We start from the raw sequence: 23,201 nt of genomic DNA, 5'->3' as shown, positions 1-23,201 counted from the left end.
AAGCTCTGGGCTGAACATTAAGAGCTACACAGGCTCCCCTCCTCCAACACACCTTTTCCCCTGGTGAACATCAACTTTTCCTCCTTCACTAGATCATGGGACTGTTGTGTTCTACTGCATATTTACCTTGCACACTTTTCCCAGAGGAATTCCTGTGCAAATACATGTTTTAAGTGTTTACCTGTCTGCGAATGACATCTACCACTAGGAAAATGGAATCTGAGGAATGCTGATAATTCAACAGAACTTCCAGACCAGCTTCATCAACAGGGAGGGCACGAGTGATCTCAGTTACACTACCTAACCACACTACCTAAAATCCCTATGCTTTGTGCTTATTATTTTCTTAACCCTAGCAAGTAAAGGAAATTGTGCTAGAAATACAAATACATTTACCAATACAAACAGTGATTAAGACTTGGAGTATTAAATCACTCCCCTATACTGATTGTTTCAACCTTCACAAGAAGTAAATAGACTGCACCACTGTTGTATAGTGATGCCACTAGGTGCAGCCATTACAATGTGTTGTACACAAGCATGGTAGGATACGAAGTTGCAAGTTGCAAAGTGACAAGAAATTCCATTAGTGTCCTCTACCACAGTATGCTCTACCAACAGCAGATCTGGTCATCCACAACAAGTCACTTTCTTCTGCACAGGTCAATACAACTGCCCACAGAAAACACTGAAGCATTTATAAATACTTTTATAAGAAAGGCAAAATCAGACATTCCTATATCAGGCATGAACCAAAATTTTCTTTAAAACTGTTTAATTACATATTTCAGGTAAGCACAGACAATACAGTAGATTCCCCACCACTGAATATTTACACTCCTTTTCTAAGTTTGAGCTGTTCATTAAGAGTGTCTCTCAATCAACATCCCTGTTCAATCACTTTTCTTGCAGAGAAGGGTGCCAAAATAGAGCTATTGCAGGAAACATCATTCCATCAAGGCATGATTTTGTGTGTGGTTTTCCCCCCCCACCCCATCAAAGATCTGTCCACTAGTAGTTCAAGGTATTTTAGGAGAATTCTGGCTTCCAAGATGACCTGAAGAATGCATTAAAACCAAGCAGTGCATTGAAGTCCTAGAAATACTTAAATTAATACCAATAATGCATATGTTGTAGAGCTGGAATTCTCTTTTTCACTGGCACTGCCACTGATGACTGGTTTCTGTTAGGAAAGTTTAACACCAATTTTGTTTTGTTCTTTTTTCATTAGCCTTTGTGCCTCTTTCTCCATTTTCTTTCGTTGTTGTTCTGCTGCTCTCTTTTCCCTTTCTGCCATCTTCTGCTGTCTGCAATTAGAGGAAAAAAATGAATTGCTAAAAACAGGAGTCTAGTTTTCAGTATAGTTATACCTTAAGTTTCTACCATTAAACAGACTATTATAGCTAATACAAACAGAGCCTCAAAGTCTACTGCAGTTAGAATATTCTTATTGTGATAGAGTACCTGTCCTTTGTTCAGATTAATCTAAGGCAGTAATGGTTCTTCAAATATTTTATCATCTAAAAGCTACTCCATTCTCAAAAATTCAGAATAAATAAGTGAACCAGTGTGAGTGTAGGAGGGTTATAAGGCTTAAAGCTATTTAGAAAAATCCATCTAGCTGCAAGAGTCACAAAATCACACTTATCTCCTCAAATTTAGACCAACACAATTCAACTTGCCTAGAACATTGAGTTTTGTCTCCCCTTTGTCTCAAGCAAAGGCATAAATAACTACCTTCTTTGTAATGCAAGTGCTACAAAGACTTCCCTGTTTCCTGAGGTGCTAACTTCTAATATTCCCTTTCCCCTGTCCAGGATTTGTGATGTACTCTATTGCTCAGGACAAATATAAACAATACCCTTTAGGAAATAAAAGCTGAAGAAAGAAGTCTTCAGCTGTGTATTCTTTAAGCATTATTTCTTGTCACTGCTATCAAACTGCTGACATTACTATCTGCCAGCTCAAAGGATCTGTCCACAGAAATAGCTTTCAACTGCAACAAACACACAGCTAACTAGAGAACCAGACTGCGCTCACTTTATTTCCCCCACTCCAGCTAGAACTCATCATTGTGTGGCACAGGGGCAGCAACTGGATTGTAGCTCCCTCCTGTATTTCACAAGCAGTCATAAAATAGTGCAAGAAGGTCAATCCTGCTCTGGATTCAGTTCAATAGATATGAAAAATTTGCCAGATGGCTTAAAAATAAAAATGAAGCTTGATTAATTTGAAAAGGTGACATTTAACACTGACTCAGTAAGAATAAAAATAGGTCATTAAAAGAAAATTAAAAATCTAATGGACAAGGCACTTACCTTTTAACATATTAATTTAAATTATCAGTGTATTTCCACTCAAATGTGTAATACACAGAATTAGAAATCATCATCACCTAAGGCAACCTTCTTTGTAGATTCCCAACTATGGCCAAACTGGGCCATGAATCTTAGAAATATTAAGGTATAAAGCCTACATATGAGGTAAGTAGTGGAGGGAGAAGAGATTATACTTATTAAATAGCTTTGTGGTTTACATTAGTTCATTACTACAAGTACTAAACTACAAGACTACAAGTTTTCCTATACTCTATTAAGTTGCTCTGCTCTTATGGAGGGTCATTTGTATCAAGATCTAAATCTACAGGCATGTGAGCACCTAATTCCCATTCCCACTGAAGTCAATAGAAGCCCAAACATTTTCTGAGAGCATGACCTGCTATTCTGCATCCCACCAGAAGGCCAGCCATCTCCAAGGCAGATAGTTGACAAGGCTGTCAGTTTAGCACGCAGAATAACATATTTGCCACTTCACAGCAGCAGATTTTCTTATATCCCATCCACATCCAAACTGATGCAGTAGAAGTGGTGAAAAGGCAACACATGCAATCAGGCATGTCGAGACAGTGGAGTTTCATTAAAAAACAAAACAAAAACACACGCGCGTGCACACACACACACAGCATTAAGCAATGCCACTCTTCATTTGTTTTTGTAAAGTGAGAGAAGTCATAGCAGATCATTATTTTTTCTGTAAGCTGCAGACCACAGGGCATTCCTCTGCACAGAGGAGATTCCTCAAAGTGGTTTCTATGCCCTCTGCTGGCTGAATAATATTACTAGACTTAGATCCAAATGAGTTGCATCCAAATGAGAAGAGACCTCCACCACGCCTCAGATACAGGAACTGAAGCCCCTATTCATTTAGTGTAATGTACAGTAACAGAAAAAAATGTTTATAAACAGTTTACCATAAATAATTACCTTGTTGCTACCATTTTACTTAGCTGATCATTATCCAAAACACCAATTTCCATTCCCAACTTCCTACTGTTTTCAACATAAACTCAGTATCTTTCAGGCTCAGGGAGTTTTCATTTCTCAGTGAAGTACCTATAATGAACTACACCCATATCTGCCTCACTTCTGGGGGTTTCCAGAGCAAGGAGCTCAGCACAGTTAAGATGGAATGATGTAAGTTGCTTAACGCAGGAAAAGTATTCACCACTGATGTTAATCTTGCTTTGCATTCATAATATGAGTTATACCCAAAAAACTAAATCTCTCATTGGTTAGCGGAGGTAGAACACTAATTATAATTTTATACATTTTGTGTTTTATAATCAGAACACAGTTAGTGGAAAGATGCTCTTGTCCCCATGTGTTTTGAATTACTGTATAATTCTGAATAACTGAGATGAATGATTTCCTATAACTTACTCTTTCACTTCAACAGGAAAAAAAAAGCAAAAAAAACATTTTCACACATGTCTTATTTTACACATAGCTGCTTATTAAGCCAAGGAGCGATTAGCTCAGCTGTTGTTCCTGCTGGAAAAAACCTTCAATGGTATTAGAGAATCTAAGGGCACAGACAAAGAATAGGTTCTACAAATAGTAGGGGGTTTTTTTGGGTTTTTTGTTTTTTTTTTTTTAAAGAAAAACTAACTTCAATTAATTCTAAAGAAAATGAAAAGCCAGGTTATTGTCTACCACACTGATTCACCCATTGACTAGAAAAAATTTCAGTGCATCCAGCCCAGACCCTGCTCTGAAGAAAAGCAGACTACACAAACTTCTCAGGCAATAGCAGCCTACTCCTAAGTCTTGTCTTTCCTAGTATTTACCTGCATGCTTTGATTTCCAGGAAGCATTTGGCCTGCTATACAGGCTTTTTTTCAGCTACCATATATATATTAAATCTCCAGAGAGAAGGCCTTAGGATATAGCCTTCCTGCCTTTTAAGAAGTCACAGTCCATTTTAGTATGATTAATCACCACTCCATTACTACACAAAGAATTATTCCAATCTGACACTTTTGAATATTAACCAAGCACCAATAGGTACCTAGATATACCTAGCTAATGGAGATCCTTACTTTTTATTTAAAAAACACACCCATTCTTGACGAGCACTGCTGGAGTAACTTAGTATTAGCATTTGCTGGAGGGTTAGGCAGACTTTGAACAACCATCAGTCTAAGAGCATCAGAGCATTTCACAGGCCAAGACACTTGTCTTTCAGCATTAAGAACAGACTTGAGATCTCCTACTGAATGCAGTCTGTTGAAGATGGAGTCAGGCCTGTCAAGTAACATGAACTCTTGCATGTTAAGCATCAGAAGTCAAATACACCACAGGTCTCTACTCTAAGAGAGATCCTAAACCCAGAAGATATTTCCTATTGCTCTTGCTAAAAATCTGCCTGCATTTTCCTCAGTTACACAAAAATGCAGTAATCTGAGTAATGTGTCATGAATTAAACAAAGCTTTTACTTCACAGCTGGGATACAACTCACAGTGATCAGTTGTACTGAGACAGCCATTCATAGCTGGCCAAGAGGTATGTCATAGAGATAGCTACAGTTCTGATCATGCTCTTGCTCTGTTTACTTGAAATATCTGCACATGCATACACAAACACATACCCATGTGTGTATATATATTCACACATCCCTACTAAAACAAGTAGAAAATTGCCCTCCCTGAATAACTGAAAGTTAACCACTTGAGCTGAAGACTTTTAATAGTAAAAATATGCTAGACTGAAATATTAAGAAGAGCTTCAACCAAATAAACTGACATTTCCAAAAACAAAGTCTGGATGAAACCTCACTGCTATTCCTCCATAAGAGATCTCCAGAACTCTAAATCTGAGTATCTCTCAGTGTACTAGAGCATGAGCCTAACACTTGGGAAACAATGTGCCTTTCACCACCCCATAAGAGTCCACAACATGGATAAATTGGCACATGCGCATACCAGCTTTTAGTAGCTAATTTTTATATGACAAGTCCATGCCTGGGCAAGCTTGAGTACTTGTTTTTACAGTCTTAAAACAATTAAGCACTTTTAATATAATGTAGTACAGTTTCAGTAAAATAGTGCGGAATCCATAGCTAGCAAAAAGTAGTTGCAGTTTCATTTTTCAATCCAAAAAAAAAAAGGGGGGGGATTATTGATGCACCAGACAAACTAAAATGAAAGGCATATTCTAGGCTCAGTGTATTGTACTTTAAAGATCTTACTGAGTGTGTTCATATTCCTCACAGGAAAAAAATACTGTCCTTGGAACAAAATCACCCCAAAGGCATGTCACTCAGACATATCACATGGTTTGCACTTTTATGATACATTAGTGCAAGACAGAACCTGAAACAGTTTCAGCAGTGGGAGGGAGGGGAAAAAAATATATATATATATATGACTAGAACATGCACCTGAAAGTATCTGATTAAGTTCGAAAAACTACTTGCACTACAGCCCCATTTTCACAAGTTGCTGCCAAGCAAGTTTGAAAGCATCAGAATTAGTTCAGTTTATGATCATTAACTCATCAGAAGCTTGCTAGTGACTTCCCTTTCCTCTAACTCTACTTGATGAAAAAAGTAAATTTTTCATATAATATTACAATAAATAGCTCAGAATCCTCTTTCTGCAAAATACTTTTTCTTAAAAATTCACAGTTCTATAGTGACTTTAATATATCATGTCCTTATTTCACAGTTGTCACACTAAGGCCACAGATTTATGATTTTAGGGGTAAAGTGAAAGCAGTTAAGGATGTTGGAGCCATTTGATGTAGGTTATCTGATCATGTAGCAAGCAAGTAAAATTTGATGAAACCTTGAAGTGAAACTTAACTGCCAAGTGACAAGAACAGAATACAAGAACAGATGAGGTATTCACACTTACTTTATACAAATGATTGGTTTTACATACAAGCATTAGAGGTGAGCTAAGTTAGCTAGAAAAGGCTAGAAAATGGCACCTGTGGGGATTCCAAGAATACATTTACTTATCACTTCTTCTAGCCTCAACTGTTTTTCAGTTGACAGCACATGGTTACAATCTTTAAGGGCATCCAGCGGTAAGTATTTTACTTAATCAAGTTGAAACATGCTACTTCTATATAGTGAGTTTCTTAAATTTATCATTCGCAGTTTTGGTGATTCTCAGATTTTCTCCACTAGTTGAGATACTAAATTAACTGGATTAGATATAAAATGCATTCTGCAAAGCAGCAGTTACACTGAGACAAGATTCATAAAAACTGTTTATCCAAAGAATTGTTTAGCCTTTCTTAGCACTAAAAAAAAAAAAAAAAAAACCCAAAACCCCACACCCTACTACAAACAAAAAACAGATCCTACTCTCCTGCATGTAAAAGTTTACGTGGAAACATAAAAGTCTAACACATAGTAAAGTTAAGATTATTATATCTTAACACTGGAGAAAAAAATTATACTGTGTTACCCTATTTTCATTTACCTAAGAACTTCTTCTGCCTGCCAGGCAGCATCTTCCTCTTCTTCCCAAGCATTAGTATTTTCTTGCCAGGTATCCAGGTCTCCCAATTCAGGCTGAAACAAGACAAAAAAGGTTCTACAAGCACATGCAGGAAATCTCAGATAAAAACACTTTTGTTTTTAACCTTGAGGCTTAAGATCTCCAGAAACCTTTGACACATGACAGTGCTTCTGAGCATCCATGTGTTTTACCATGTTCCAGTAATGACTTTTTTCAGCTTATTGTTGGTATAGCTTTTTGGATTCTTCACAGCTGGGGAAGGATGGATGGAAGTACTGAAATGCATTTTTAGGAAGCGGAAGATAAGTTGAGCAAATAATTTAAGAGACTTCTGGAAGTTCCATGGACAAACCAACATGTACATCCACTGGTTTGCCAAGCGCTGTCGTTACTTGCAAGTCCTCTTCTAAATTATTTTCATTATAAAAATAATTCTAATTCTTATTCTAAGGCTGTTATGACTATTCTGCTCTGCTTCATGCCTAGACCCTTATGTGCATGATGTTAATGTGGTGCAAAGTTAAAAAATGTTTTGTGGCACCTTGTTTAGAGGCAAAAAGTTTAAAGTCTTGGGCATATTTTTAAGGAAAGAACATACAATGAAGATGAAAAGATAAGCCGAAGGCCTTATTACAAGAAAAAACCTTTACTCATGTTGAGAACTTACTATCCAAAACCACAAAAGTCCACTGTTTTAGGAGATTTACAAATACGCAGGTGTTTAGGAGGCTTCCTACCTTTTTATCCCCTAATCTGATAAACTTCTCAGTAGAATAAATTAGTTAGGATTAGGTACTTTGCTTTGAACCAAATGTTCAATTTTAAAAGCATTTACAATATCCCACAGATATTCTCCCATTCCCCATACACCAGACCTTCTTCTCCTAACGAATGGTAATTCACTTGTCAAATGAAAGATCAGTATTTAGATCATACTTACAGACTGATGAATAAAAGGAATATCTTGTGTAGCTGCTAATCTGCTAGAGAATCCTGTGTTTCCCTCTGGGATCCCAAAATTTAACGGCTCTCGTTTTTTAATAACTATCTGAAATCATTCAAAAAAAAGGATTGAAAAGAACTGAGTTAGAGCACTGCACAGATTCCTTGGTGATCAGATACTCTGCACCTAGGAAGGTACAGCTACACAACCCTGTACTGTGTCTCAAATCTGCTCAGGTCCCAGAAGCTATACAGCTAAATCAACTCATTCGCAGAAGAAGCCAAATGCGAAAGGGACCTAAGACCACCCTTTGTCTTCATCCTCCTAACCCCCCAAGCCAGCTTTATTTCAAGTGACATGGAGACCTATGACTGCATCAAGACAGAGAAAGGGCAGAAAGAATTAAAGATCCAATAGCCACATCTCTCAGTATTGGTATGATTTACCAATGACATATTCCCCTGGAGAAATCTGGTCTCCAGGATATCCTCAAGAACAATATCTTACCCTTAAATAGCATTGTCCAAACAGCTATACCACTTCGGAACATGAGCTATCTCAGGTACACAACAGTGTTGCTGTGCAGACAATCTGAGTTTCAGTAGACAGAAAATAACTCACTATAGCATCAACTGGGTCTGTACTGGTTTACTGAAAAATATGCACTACTGCTTCTGCTGAAAGGCTAATTAGTAAGTTTAACATGGTTGCTAAGATCATGAATCCCTTTTTTGTCTTAAGCTCAAAATATGAGCTTACTCATTTGCTTTGTTTAGTCTCCTTTAAGTCTGTGCTGCTTCCAAAAGAGGTAGATCCCCAATTCCACTGACTGTACAAACATCTAGACATTATAGGTATGAGCAATAGCACAAGGAGATTTCACCTCAGACCTTGAAGTTCATATTGACCCCACCCACTGCAAAACTACAACTGCAAATTCAAATTTAAAGGTGGTAACAGGGCAGAGTTGGAAGGTATGATCTTTAATGTGTCTGCAGTCAATCCTAGAGATGTGTTTAAACTAAACCAAATATATAGGATTCAAGGAGCATGGACCCTTCTTGAGTTTTGGTTCTGTATCTGAGGCTCAATCTGTTTGGTGAAAAATGCCATAAGATAGAAAGGAGAAGTCTATCTCCTCCCCACTCCTTCTCCACCCCCCTCCCCCACAGATTTTGCAAGATCAATATCCTAAAAGGAATTCAATCCACAGAATCCTGCAGATCCTGAATCTACTGAAAACTGACTCCAACATCATCTCCGGTTCATAGGATCACAGGATCTCTAGTCCAAGCACCCGCTCAAAGTGGGGTCAGCTTTGAGGTTAGACCAGGTTACTCCAGGCTTTATCCAGTTCGGTCTTGAAAACTTCCAAAGACGGAGACTGCATGACCTCTCTGGGCAACCTGTTCTGATGCTTGACTGCCTTCATGGTGAAAAAGGTTTTCCAGATGATTCAAAGCTACACAAAAACTAAACTTGTAACTAACATATGTTTAATTAATATTTGTTTATAGTAATAACACTATTTTGGAGATGTACTTGTGCCTCTTCTTGAAAAGAAAATCAGATCTTTGAAAAGCAAGCTATTTTGAAACATCAGCTCCCTACCACCACCCTCCCAATATAGCTTGGTGAAAAAAGCAAAACTGTTTTCTTGAACAGCAGTACAGCTACCTCAAACTTCTGTAAGACCAGGACCTGGAATGGGTCTCTTCAAACAATGGAAAGGCATGTGCACAAGTGCCATCTTTCAGTGGTACTATTTTCAAAAATGAAGTTGACATGAGAGTTCTCAAAGTTCTCCCCTATATTTCCCGAACATTCAGACTATAAAGCGCCTTAGAAGTTTCCAGGAACACTGAGACCAAAGACGTAAACGTGAACTAGCATCACATATTGAAAGACCTCCAAGAGTCAGGATTTGTAATTGGACTGTTAAGCTAGACATCAACATCTAATCTCATTTCAGGAGGACAGTTTAATTTTGCCCAAAACACCTTTTTTATGATTTACTTACAGCCTATTTTAAAGCAAAGAAAACACTAAGTATGGTTGAAAGCTCAATACCTACTTTTTGAGTTTTTCTTATAGTTGGTGTCATGTCTTTGAAATAATCAGGTTCCACTTGTTCCAAAGCATTTTGCTGAGCAGCCACATTACCATTCCCACCTTCAATCTTCACACTGGTAGGCGCATCTTCATCCCATGAAGACCAGTCTTCTACTTCTGGCTAAACAGAAGTGAACAATACAAGTTAATATTATTTGCAAATAAAACCTTGTCTTATTATATACTACTGAGACAATAGAATTGGTATAATCACTCTACTAAGTCACCTACAACTTTAGCAATTACCTGTTTGGGAACAGATGAATAATCCACTGTGGTTGGCAAAGTTATTTGGTCTCCACTTAACTTTCGCCCTCTTCCAGACCTGAAAGAAAAATGTAGGATTCCTCCAAGCTCTGAAAACATGAGCACTAAGTTAAAAAAGAAAGGAATGCTGAGAAGAGAATTACTGAAAGTAGTCATACATTAAGTGCTTAAACTACCTCAGTATTAGCTACTGCCAATAACAGTCTTGCTAAACAAAGGAATTTCATCAGCGGTAAGAGTTTAAAGGAATGTTCATAAGAATTTCAAAGTATGATTTACTTTTCATATTTCTTACAGAGCCGTGATTTGCATGACAGTTTGAACAGAGACAAGTTAGTTAATTCAGTCATTTATTTATAGTCAGGTTCAATTTTTAGACTGTCAGTGCTTAAGAAGCAAACACTACAGATCTAAATTTGTTCAAAGATAACCATTTCCACTGGAAGCTCTCTGGGAAATGTTTCTATTAGTCTTAGATGTTAAGCTGTGTTTTACAAGTCATGTTCTGAGCTTCTTGATTTGAAAGTTCCTCTAAAGCATTTTCTCCTTATAAGTCTAAAGAGAGGTAGCACAAAACTATAAAAGTCCACAGCTTCTGTTCAATAAATGCTTCTACTTACTTAAAGAATACTGTTTCAATGAAGGTGTTTCAGCAATTGTATCAAATAATTTTAACTGAAGACAAACACTTGTACCTTATATATAAGACACTTTGATATTTACTTAATGACAGTGTTGAAAGATTACAATAATAATTAAAATATATTTAGTTGACATTTGCTGTATTTTAAATACCTATGAAACAAGGGAAAGAAATTCATACTGACACTCCCATGTTTTCCGCAAGAAGCATAGTGTCCTATAGCAAGACAGGCAGATAACTGGCCTTATTCGACTTGGAAAAGTAAGATTTATTTATTACTACTGAGGAGAATGCGTCAAGGAAAGTACAGTTTGGAGTGTGTATTCATTATTTTTACTATTACATAACATTCTACCGTCAGCTCAGAACAATTCAGTCATGTGTAATGCAACCTCTGCTGCACACTGATGAGTAATCAGATATCATTTTTCCTACTTGAAGTCCAACAGATGTCTGCCTTATGGGAGATCAGGTGTTTATGTCAAATTTTTCAAGTTTTATGTAATTAACTCCAGTCAATTGAGAAATTATTCCTTTCAACTGAAAAACTCAGTTTAGGGATAAAGAAAGGTGAAAACCTTTAACATAATTTTATAAATTGATTTCTGAAAATCTTTATAGTAATATGGATCTAATGGGAAAGGGTGCCAATATAGACCGACCATCCGCTGAAAATTTCCAGCCTTAAACATAACTATGTAACTGATTTTTCCTTATAATATCTTAATTTAAAAATAAGGAAGTACCTTAGTACTGCTCAAATTTATTTTTACCTTTTCCAAACAGGAAATATTGAAAAGGTAGAGATGAGGAAAGACAATAAGTCACACAGAAATACTTCTGCCTTGAAAGCAAAAAGAAGTTACATTTTATTTGCGAAAAAAGAATTCCAAGAGGAGAGCCTTACATGCTTCAGGTTTAAGACTAACTTACAAATGTCTAACAGTCTTGAGGCAGCTTTAATAAAAAAACAAAACAAAAACAAAACAAAAAAGCCCCTGAACTCTACAGTGTTAGGTAGTCAAAATGAAGGTAGCTCAGAAACAGTTATGCGCAATTATGCCAACTATCTTGGTGTGTTTATAATTCTAAACTCTATCCTACATGGCATTTGCATAAGTTTAATCTTTGAGCAAATGCCTACACAAAAAGATTACACAGAACCAAATTTAAGCATCACAAATACTTGGGGGGGGGGGGGGTCATTACAGCAAACGCAATCTACTATTGAAGGGTGAACAATTACATTTTCCACCAGGACTGTTTGCCTTTACACATGCAGTCAGGTAAGATCTGTTTTACTCTTCCCTTTGCACGAAAGATAATTACATATATTTGATGTTAGATTCTCTAACAGACAAAAAAAAGAATGAACAGATTAGAGACTTCTGGTTCTTACGCTGACTAGATTTTAGCCGATATCTCTAAAAGAAATCCAAGCTTAGAAACATCATCCTTTAAACTTGCACAATATATATACTTCTCTCTAATACTGCTTTAAGCCACCACTTCAGCAGTTATATATACTTTCGTATATATATGAACAGTTTACATTGGCTTTCTAATCTTGAGGAAAAAATTGGTCTACATACAGGCTAAGTAGCTTCTGTGAATTGATATTTACAACAAGACTTTTCCAAATGAAATCTTTGTTCGCTGGTAAGAAAAATAAGCCTCACTGGAAGTTCTGCAAGCCCAGAACTTCAATCCTGTCAAAGATCTTTACAGCATCTCTAGCACTGTTAATGCACAGCACATGCCACAGAAAAAGGCACAGTGTATTTAAAACTTTGAGTCTTGACTTCTTTGCCTGACTCTGCTTCTGATCAGCTTTCTGGAGCCCGGATGAAACCATGCAGTGTTCTTGACCATTTGGGAAATTCTGATACACAAAGTTCTCAAAGGCCTAGTAACTAAAGAAATCAAGTTGTCTCAACCTTTGCCCAGACCCTCATAAAGGAGAGGTGGCACTGCTCTTCTACAGCTACGCCTGAGACCTGATCTAGAAGACACAAAAATGATCCCAATCAGTGGTATATAACAAATGTGGATCTAGCCAAAACAGTGACAAGTGTGAGGGAGGAAGGAAACAGCTTCTGTCACCGAACAGGGCACTGAGGAAGGCTACATCTCTTTTCTACAGAGAGATAAACAGGCTCATAGGAACAGTTGTACCTCAACTATCATTAGACAGATATTGATTCTTGCTTAGAAGGCCAAATTTCTCAAGACCACTTGGTTTTCTTTATCCTTACTAATTAGTAGCACAGTCTTTACAGATACTAGTTTAAATTAATTTTTAATTTAAACAACGTAATCTGAATAAGTACTAGCTCATTTCCATTGAATACTAACCACATTTGCTGGTTATCAGACATACTCAGATGCAGTGATGCATTACAAGAAATCAAAATTTATCAAACTGTTTTGCAGCTGATATTAAACAGGAGAAATATCCATGATTAATGGACTGAGCCAGCCTGATCCACTTTGCTTACGTGAGAGATTTTAAATTTTCATCCTTTAACTAATCATTATTCAAAGAACAGCTCTCCTACTTTTTTACTCCCAATCAGTCCCTCAACTATTTCAATGATTCAGTTCTTTCAAAAGTTTAATAAGGAAGGAAAATACTGTCACTACATCTACTAAACAATTGTCTGCTTACAAAAGCTATCTTAATACTTTGAGAGATTAAGGGACCACGTGTTTTGGAAGTTGTAATCAACTCAGTGTTCCAACTTCTTTTAGAACTTACGCAGCAAGTATTCTTAATTTAATTTGGAATTTGAGTCACAAAACTAAGGCTTACAACTATATAGCTGTATGCAGCATTAAAATGTAACCTTTTAAAAGTTAAGTAGTTCCACACTGAATTTATCAGTCAGCTGAAAGCTTCCTCTTATTCTTGGAACAAGTAAAGGTGAAGGGAAGAGAAACAGTTCAGATGCTATTTTGTGTCATGTTTTGGACATCCCTTAAGCTCAGTGGGAAAGTAGTAGTCTTCATATATAAAAGCAGAATGCATTTCTCCAGACTGTTGTTTGCATAAAACAACATTTCGTATCGTTGACAAGAAGTAAACAGTAGTCCAGATGATAGCACAGTACTGAGAACATCTAGCTCAGGTATTGCTGAACACTACTACTACGTAGGCATAATTCTTGGGGGCTTTTTTTGAAAACTATTACAAACTACATTGCCACGTTCATGAGTTCACAACTCAGAAAGATAAAAGTATTGTTACATATTCTTGTAAGTCATAAGATACCTTCATCTAAAAAATAAAGTAAAAGGAAGGCAGTTCTCTTAGCCTCTAATCACTGTCCTCCAAACTTTTGGGAAAAAAAATCATTAATAGACAGAAGAACCTAAGTTCCAGGCAACTGTTTTTTGATAAAGCATGATGAGAATCAGTTATATTTATAGTTAAGAGTTAGTGACTGATGACAGAGCAGATGCTGCCATTAACTGAACCTTTTAAAAACACAAAACATCACTTGGCAAATACTTTTTAAAAAATTGGAGAACAATTTTTCTTCAGGTTTGTCACAGGACAGTTTTAAAAGACAAATTTAATCCCTGTCATAGCTGTTTATAAAACATTCCTTATGAAAGCTGGTATGCCACAAAATACACTGATACTTACAACAGCAGTATACAGACTTTTGAACTCCAAGGGAATATGCAGATTCAAGAATGAATTTGATTTAGTTTTATCTGTCTTGATTGCTTGGTAATTAGCAGTAAAATCAGAACTATGAAGAGAGGTGGGCACATGTAGTGAGAAGGAAAGAAAAGTAATTTGTAGTTAAAAAAGGTAACCTAATTACATAAAACATGTTTACCTGCATATTAGCTTTTTAATGAAAGAAAACACTGCTGCCAGGCAAGTACAGATTTTAAAGAGACGAAACTGTGTTATGGCCATGGTGAGAACCCCTTCCTGCAAAAGAAAAAAGTTACATGTTGAGCATACCACATCTTTACATAGTTGTCAAAGCCAATTTCCTTACTTGCTCATGAGCAAGCAGCATTTCATGCAAGGAAACAGCAGAGGTACCTGGAAGGGAGAGTCACCCTGTCTATTTATCAGGACATTTCACTGATGTAAATAATAAAAACACCTAATGTATTTTAAAGAAACAGAACAAAATCATAGATAAAGTCACAGTTAAAGACACTTTTAAATGGGAACTGCTGGCAATCAGCTGCAGTGACTCTGTACAGCTGATCTATTTTACACACAAACAACAGCACTGCAACAACTGCAAGGAGAATAGACTTATGACCAGTAAGAAGCTCACACTTGCAAGTCCTGCATATACCAGTTATACATTTTTATGAAACCACCATGAAGTCGAAACCCAAAATTGGCTGTTTAAAGTTTCCAGTGACCTTAATAGGAAATAAGTGATGAGAACAAACATTGCTTATTTTAGAGATCAGTATTGCTGAAAAATCATCAGAAAAGAAAGATTCTATTCATCCTCTGTGCACTACAGCACAAGTTAATCCCCTAGCTATGTCAATATTTCTGTGCCAGACTGGATCAAGGCAGCAAACCAAACCAAGCAAAACTTGATCTCCGGCTGATGCCACTTATGCTGGCTGCTATTTTTCAGGGTCAATTTGATCATCTAGAGAATTTATGTTCAGCATGCCACATTTATTTCAACAGATCCCCCCAAATAGGTATACACTAAGTCTGACACTAAGTCAGAATAAGCTGCTGTAATTCTAGGATCCTTTCACCTCTCCTACAGGTGAGTATTTCAGAGAGAAGAAGAAGAAGTTAGGCTACACAAGTAGCTTTTATATACAGCTAGACTTGTAACAACATTTTCCGTTGCAAGTTTAACATACCTCCTGGTGAGAAGAGACGACAGCCCTGTGGCATTTTCCTCAGGCCATGAGTGCTCCATGGATGGACAGCTTGATTTCAAATATGCTGTGGTATTTAAGCCACTTTTTATACTCCAGGCTTTAGGTTAGGAAGAGTCAGGAAGGTAGATCAATAGGTAGGCTGCTGCAATACTGCCCTGAGGATTTTATTAAAAGGTACACAATGGGATTTGTGAGCTTCATGGAGCTTAGATTATTTTTATTAATTGGTGGGCATTTGCCAGATAATATAACTAGTATTAAACACTGTAGTAATATGGCACTGTAAGTATTACTTCATATACAGCCCAGACAAGAAACTTCTGCCATGGAAAATTAAATGGGAAGGCCATTAAGCAAACAGATCCTTCTACTGCAAAATAGAAGGCATAAGTCAGTAAGTAACCACAAGGATATAGACAATACTACTAAGCTGTAGCTCAGGAGAAAGGCCTCATAGGACACATTTTACCTCAACTTCAAATACTAGTTTTGCCTTAATCTCATTTCTCAAGAGACTAAAAAACAGAGAATTTTATACAGGAGTGGGCATTTGTTTTGCATCCAGAGCAAAACAAGAAGCAGACAAATTTCCCCAAAATAAGTATGAACAGCAGACATCATCCAATACATTTAGCTGTTAGTTTTAAAGAAAGGACTATCATTTTGTATTGTGCTCACACATTTCCTTATCTTCTGGAATATGCAATTTTGACGTGATGTAGGTAACAGAAGAATATATCGGTCAAGAATCTGAAGGATTCAGACACATGGAAATTGGTGAGGAAAACAGTGAAGAGCAATTAGATGGACAGTTCCCTATTCTAAAGCTAGGGATTATTACAAAGTAACACTGAAGTGGCAAAGAAATTATTACTTTAAAAAGACACACCTAGAAGCCATCTAGCTAGGATTTCAGGTATGAAGAACAGGTGACCTGTGGAAATCTGAATAAGGGTATATCTTTTCTGAAAGAAAAGTTGTTTAGAGGCTCATCCCACCCTTTTTTAAATCAGAATTTACTCTTCTGTTGCTGGGAGCCAGGAGAGAAACATATTCAACACCAGAAAGAGTGAAGCAATTTTCCCAGTTTAGCCTAGTGAGCGGCCAAACTAGATAGTCCAGGCAGACGCTATACTAAAAACAGAAATATTGATTGAAAAGATTGTTTTAGGAAGCAACTGTTACTAAAAAATTTCTTCAATACTATGTACAAACAACATGGAACCTGCAGGACTGGGAAGCTTATTAGCCAAGTGCAGAACTAAAACTAAACAACAGCAAAGTGTGTCATTTATACATAAGACATTTTTTCAATTCATCTCCAGCTTCTATAATTTTTTCTTGATGTTGAGTTGCATACTGCATTGACTTCTCAATATAAAGTTAAACAAAAAGAAAAAAAAACACATTCCACAAAAAAAAAAAAAAACAAAACACACAGAATCCATACGGAAAGTCTGGCCTGCCTTGAAGTTCACTGCTGACAAGAGTTAGCCACCAGAAGTTAAAATTCATGTTTTTTTCCTGGGTCATTGAATGAGTACACCTTCAACATACACCTCTTTGTCAAGGTTCAATAACTGTCTTCATTCCCTTCCCTGCAACACTCAGGACTCCTCCCCACCTTCGCTTCCCATGTCTGATATGGATATTTCAGAGTTATGCTGAGAAAGACACAATCCCTTACCATATTTGTACTTTAAGTATGGCGAAGCCAAACCCTTCAAGATAGCAAAGACTGTTTTGCCTTCCTCTTCTCTAAACTGTGATTGTAGTCTTCCCTGTTACATTAAGCCTTGTACACCAGAAATTGTAGGATACACAATCAGAGTTTTGGAAACAATAAGCTATCAGCTAGCCATAGTAACATCAGCAATCATTCCACTTTAAAAAGTGCTTGCAGCAGCATATCTAGCTTTTATACTGCTAATTAAGATATGAAGCAGTAAATATGCACTAATCTTAGCAATATGCTAGAAACTATGTAACAAGAATCTTGAAGCAACTCCTTGGATTGAGATTAGGACAAGTGAAGCATTCCCGCCAGCATCTAAAAGGGTGCATCAAATGCTGGCATTACTGTTCTAAGGACAGTGCTCCCGAATAAGAAAGATAACTTAAAAAAGTAATAACCTTTTTACTAATGAATTTTCTCAATGGGTAATAATTTTATCTTCTGAAACAGTTGCATGGGTGCAAATGTTCAAGGAACTTAATATTTTCTGAGCTTAGTGCAAACTTAATTCACCTGATACCATTACACTGAACTTGCTAGGTGAAACAGTGTTCATTCCTCTCAAGCTGTCAATCTTTCTCCAGCAGCTAGAAAGGAAGGATGCACAGCCATGTAGCTTGTCTCATGAACAGGAACAAAAATTGAACAGGGTAATACTAAATGGAAGGGCCACAAGGTTCTTTCCCCCTTTTCTTCCCATAAGTCTTTCCCTGATGATCCATCTCAAAAGGAGCTAAAACTGCATCGGCAGCCTATATGATACAGGGCTACACTGAGACAGAATACAGAGTAGCAGTGCTCCAGGAAGAAACCTAGAATATTTCTTAAGAGATGCAGTGAAAGGTAAAACATTGGATTAGAATTAAGAAAATCCAATCCAGTTGTCAACTGTCAGCCTGATACATCCTTATGCATATCATATTCGGTGCCTCAGTTTCCTATTTGTAAAGTTGGATAGAGCTTTGCATCTCTCATTATTTGGATTGATGTAATTCTTCTAACGTATAACATTTTATCAAGCCTACTACCAACTGGAATTTTGAAGCTTCATTAAAACAGATTTTATTTTAAACCAGGACATGAATCCTAATTAATTTAATATTGGCAGCCAGTGCAACACTTTTGTAACAGATACCCAAATTTAACAGGACTTCAACTTAGTCAGGAAGATGTGGTTCATACTGCCTTCAACTAGTAGAAAGTCACAGCACTTGTTCACATGGAAGATGAGCACAGGAAGGATTAAAGCACAATAGCAGCAAGATGTTAAACACAGTATAAATAAGTCAGAAGAAAAAGGCAACTTAGCCCTGACAATATTTTACAGCTCAACAGAGGAAATATAGTAAAGGGAGAGAGAATTCTGAATTTTATTGAACTGAAACATTTTGACATTGCTTTCAGCTTGCAGCATGAGCAGCTTTGGAACTCCTGGTAACTCGGACTTTATCCACTCTAGCTAGCAAGTCAGTTGTGGTGCACATGGTCCAGCTAAGTGAGTGAAAGAAGGTGCCACAAGCAAGATTCTCACTGCTCGTTACTGTACAATGAGTAGATGTTGCTCAGAGAACTTCCTCTTTTTTATCGAATTGCACATAATAAATACTATTTAAATAATATTTCAAAAAACAATAAAATTCTAAAATAAAGTTACTTTGTGGTACTAAAATTGTTAATCAGCCTGAAGATGACCAAAGTAGGTTTACAGTGAGATACAATCTTATGAAGATCAGTAGATAGAGCTGAAAAACTATTTACTTTCAGGTACACAAACACTCCTCCAAATCATGTATATTACAAGATGTACAAAGACATTTTGTATTAAAAAAGGGGGGAGAGCATAATGATTCAAGAGCAGCATTCAGTCAGGTACTGAAAGACACAATCAGCATCTCCTGCACGTCAGAAAAAGTAACCATGATTCTGTATCCTAATGAGGATATTCTTTTCCCCTCTTTTGGGTTAATTTATTTCTTTTAATTATTATTTTTAAAAAATCACTTGCTATAAAAACATAATATTGGCAACACAGAAGAGGAAAAAACTACCAGGTCAATGTCTTTACCATTGAGTTTGATAAATGGATAGCTTTAACAGCAGCATGGCCATCTTGAAGCCATGGCACTATCGGGTTACAGTGAAGAGCAGAATACAAACAAAAGAACAGGAGGTATCTCCTTTACCTAACCATAGGTAGGTGGTTAGGATGATGTTAGTAAAAGGAACCACAGTTTCAACACTAACACTCCCACTTTCAGTGTAAGCATCCTAACCAGGAAGCGATGTGGTAGCTGGGAGACACAACTGTTAGTATGTTCTATGGAAGTGAGTTAAGTCACCCAGAGCGCTTGAATCCAGGAATAATTTCAAGGTTACTAGGAGCTGCAGAAGACAGCAAAATTGATGGAGGAAGGGATTTGTCTCTCCATTCCTAAATTATCCCTAGATACCCAACACTCAGTTTACTATATACGGAGTTTAAACTTAAAAAAACCTCTACTCCTGGAGCCATAAAACCACTATGGTAATGCCACCTCATTTCACCTCTTCCTCCCCAATAAACTAAATATTTCCAGTCTTGATGACATGAACTCCTGAAGCTTTCTGCTCTGAATTAGAATAAGTTCTGCTTTTCACAGCACCATTAGTTAAACCAGAATATTTATGTCGACCGCCTAGGCACAGTAATTCTTCCTTGATAATCTATTGTCTATATACGCCACTGCCTTCTGAAAAAGTCATCATACAGAATATAATACCTGAAGTCATACAGTTCCATGATACTACACTATAGCTTAGTTCACACTTGCATGAAGTCTTTAACATAATGCACTAATTCATGTAACTCACTTCGCAATACTGGAGAAGTTCTCAGACCACAGAACTTGAGTTCAAGAGACCCCAGCTCTGTTCCAGCCTTTAATAGTCATCCTGGACTTAAGTTATCTGTATCTACATGGAAAGTCAAAGACAATAAATTAACACACTTTCATTGTTACTACCATAAAAATCATCCTACAACATCTGTTGTCTTTACAAGCACCAACTATTCAGTGCTTACAGTCAAGATACACTGCAAGACATGCTGTGCAGGGTGGCTTAAAGAAATCTCTACAGGGCACACTAGTATTTTTAAAATATTCAGAATGACAGCAGAATACAGCAGCATGCTATATTATTTTTCATGAGCTGTGTAACTGAGGCACTGGCATCTTGAGTTCATGGCCATGTAGTACTGCTTTATCATTCTACACGACAAGCACAAACCCAAGTGTCACTGGGGACACAGAACAGAAACCAGACCGTAGCACTCAAGTTTTGCATGACCTGTTAGAGATTCTTAAGTCTGCAAATGTTTCCTAAACAAGTTTCACGTGAGTTTTTATGCAGTTCCTGAACAAGCATGAGCACAGAAAGTTTTCAGGCCAGGCAGCCGCACAGCGCGCGGTCCCACCGAGCCCTCAACCCAGGGAAAGCAGCACGAACCCCCCCAAACCCCCTCAGCTCCAAAGGCGCCCTCCCCGCCGCGGCCCCAGCAGGGCGCCAAACCTCCCAGCGCTGCCTACCGACTCGCCGGCCGCCTCTCGCGCCGCCCAGCTCGGAGTCTCCCCCGCTCCCCCTCCTGCCCAGCAGGGCCCCGGGGCCAGCCGCCGCCAGGGACGCCAGCCCGCGCGGGCCTCGCTCTCCCTCGGGCCCGGGCGCCGGCCAGCACGGCCCCGGCCGGGTGGGGCGCTGGGAGGGGGGCGCTGGGAGGGAGCCGCGGGGGTAGCGCCGGCGGGCAGGTCGGCCGCAGGCACCGAGCCCGGGCGCCCGCCCCGCCCGCCGAGGCGGAAGCCGGCGCGGCGCCAGGGGCGGCGTCCCCCTCCGCTCACCTGCCGCGCGGGGGAGGCCCCTCCGGGGCCGCGGCGCCAGGGCCCGAGCCGGCCGCTCCCGCAGCCGCCGCCCTCGCCGGGTGCACCTCATTCAAAGCTCGGCGCGCGCCGCCGCGCCGCCGCCATAGCCTCCCGCGCCGCCATCTCGGCTCCTGTCACCTGGGAGACGGGGCCGCCCCTTCCGGCCACGCCCCTTCCCCTCGCGCCGCCAACGGGCGCCGCCAACGGGGCGTGCCCGCCGGCCGTTGGGGCTAACGGCTGCGGGGGAGGGGCGGCGGCGCTCGGGCACGCGCCGGTGCTTCGCGGCCTGCCGCTGCCGCCCCGCGCGTGCTTCCCGGCTGCCTCGGCTCTGCCCGTCGGCTCTGTCCCGCCTCCGGCCTCGCCCCCGGCTTGCTGAGCCGCGGGAAGAGCAGGGCAGACGCGGCAGCGGCCCGGCCGTCTCTTGCTGCGAGCGCTCGCGCTGCCAGGCCTGAGCCCTCCGTCCCGGGGCGGGAGGCGGCAGCACAAGGCCCTTGGCGCTCCTGAAGCGAAGTCCGCTCTAGCATTTACACGCTGTGTTCAACACAGTAAGGCGACCCGGCCACTCCCCAGAGGAATTTAAGCCGGGTCATTACTTCAGGGAGCTGGGGCAAATAAGTATAGGCCTTCATGTAATGTTATTCGTATGCTGCACTTGCGGTTGTGAACATGCTCCTATGCTGTTGGCTGGCATCTGTGCTATAAATTTGGAAGTTACTAAAATAAAATTGCTTAAGTAGTTTTTGACAGGATGTTGCCTCAGCTGGTATCAGATCGTGCTAGTGTCTCAGTTTGCCCAAGTAGATTCTTCAAAAGCTGCTTGTGCCTGTCGAGCAGCCTGCCTCCCAATATAGTTTATTCATAAACTGTTCGCATGGGAAGAAGGGAGGAGGAAGATACAAAGTAACTTAAAGTAAGATTTTCTGAGCTGTGTGGATGCTCCCAAACTGCATTACACCATTAAACAAGCTCAGTAGATCAGGTAAATGGAAACTTTGCTCCCTTCTGACCAGGACTCCTAGCCCCTTTTAAAAAAGCACAGATATAAAGTCTGTTACAACTCCGAGCTGTACCATTCGGTTCCTTGTTACTTTAAATATCTTTCCTTAAAGACTACATGTCCTGCCAGTGCAAGTACCTGCATTTTCACTTTTCCTAACAGCTAATACAGAGAAAACCTTTCTCAGTCCTCTATAGTTCCACATCACTTTAAATTATGTATCTTCTGCCTAACTTAGCCAACCCCAGGGGATTTAGCCCATCATATCTAGGGATTCAGGGATTCGTTTGTCCTGAGCACTAGACTACAGGACTGATCATGAAAAACAGAGAAATAAGCCAGAGCTCTCCTTAGATGTTCAACTTACCATGTGGCAGTAGCTTTCGTTCTTTGGTAAAGTTGATGAGGTTGTCAGATACTCATTTTTCAGTAATAATGGGTCTGTCATTTAATGATGTTAAATATTAGTCTTTCTTTATATCGCTCATCTTTCTGAGCGTTTTTACCAGTTCTTTTTCGTACTGATAGACACCAAGTTCACATTTATATTTTGAGATTCTTAACTCTGGGATAAATGTATTAAAGTCGTTCCTCTACATTCCCAGATTTTTAATTCTGTGAACTGTAAAAGTGTTCTGTTGAATCAGGAAGATGAATTTATCATTGAAGTTAGGAAAGGCTTTTATGCTGCACTGAAATAGCTCCATCAGATTGCAAACACAGTTCCATCAAAGAAGCCAGATGCTGTAGCGTTGAATGCTGCAGCATTTAGCTTGCCACTGAATGGAATCACAACTATTATACAATTTTTGTGAAAATTCAGGTACTAAAGAACAGGATCCTTAAAGGCCATCTGAGTGTGGAAATATGTCAGGAAACACTGAAGCAAGACTCCTCTTTAGGAGGAAGCATTGA

The 23,201-nt window shown here is 39.0% G+C and overlaps 1 protein-coding gene across 4 annotated transcripts; it reads right to left on the bottom strand.

The window, feature by feature from the left end:
* Positions 1 to 758: 758 nt before the first annotated feature.
* On the bottom strand, positions 759 to 21,476 carry EBAG9 (estrogen receptor binding site associated antigen 9). 4 transcript variants are annotated; one of them, XM_064507810.1, is made up of 9 exons: positions 21,269 to 21,476; positions 20,247 to 20,348; positions 15,641 to 15,816; positions 14,623 to 14,720; positions 10,111 to 10,189; positions 9,827 to 9,985; positions 7,750 to 7,857; positions 6,771 to 6,862; positions 759 to 1,307 (listed from the first exon to the last, which is right to left on the bottom strand). In XM_064507810.1, the coding sequence occupies exons 4-9, from the start codon at positions 14,703 to 14,705 to the stop codon at positions 1,187 to 1,189; spliced, it is 642 nt and encodes a 213-aa protein (XP_064363880.1). In that variant the 5' UTR covers positions 14,706 to 14,720; positions 15,641 to 15,816; positions 20,247 to 20,348; positions 21,269 to 21,476; the 3' UTR covers positions 759 to 1,186. The 4 variants fall into 4 exon arrangements, with proteins under 4 accessions (XP_064363880.1, XP_064363882.1, XP_064363881.1 ...); XM_064507812.1 differs by lacking the exon at positions 15,641 to 15,816; XM_064507811.1 differs by lacking the exon at positions 20,247 to 20,348.
* Between the last annotated feature and the right edge of the window lie 1,725 nt (positions 21,477 to 23,201).

This window comes from Dromaius novaehollandiae, chromosome 2 (assembly GCF_036370855.1).
Source record: "Dromaius novaehollandiae isolate bDroNov1 chromosome 2, bDroNov1.hap1, whole genome shotgun sequence".
Lineage (NCBI taxonomy): Eukaryota > Metazoa > Chordata > Aves > Casuariiformes > Dromaiidae > Dromaius > Dromaius novaehollandiae.
This window is presented reverse-complemented; position numbering and strand designations above follow the sequence as displayed.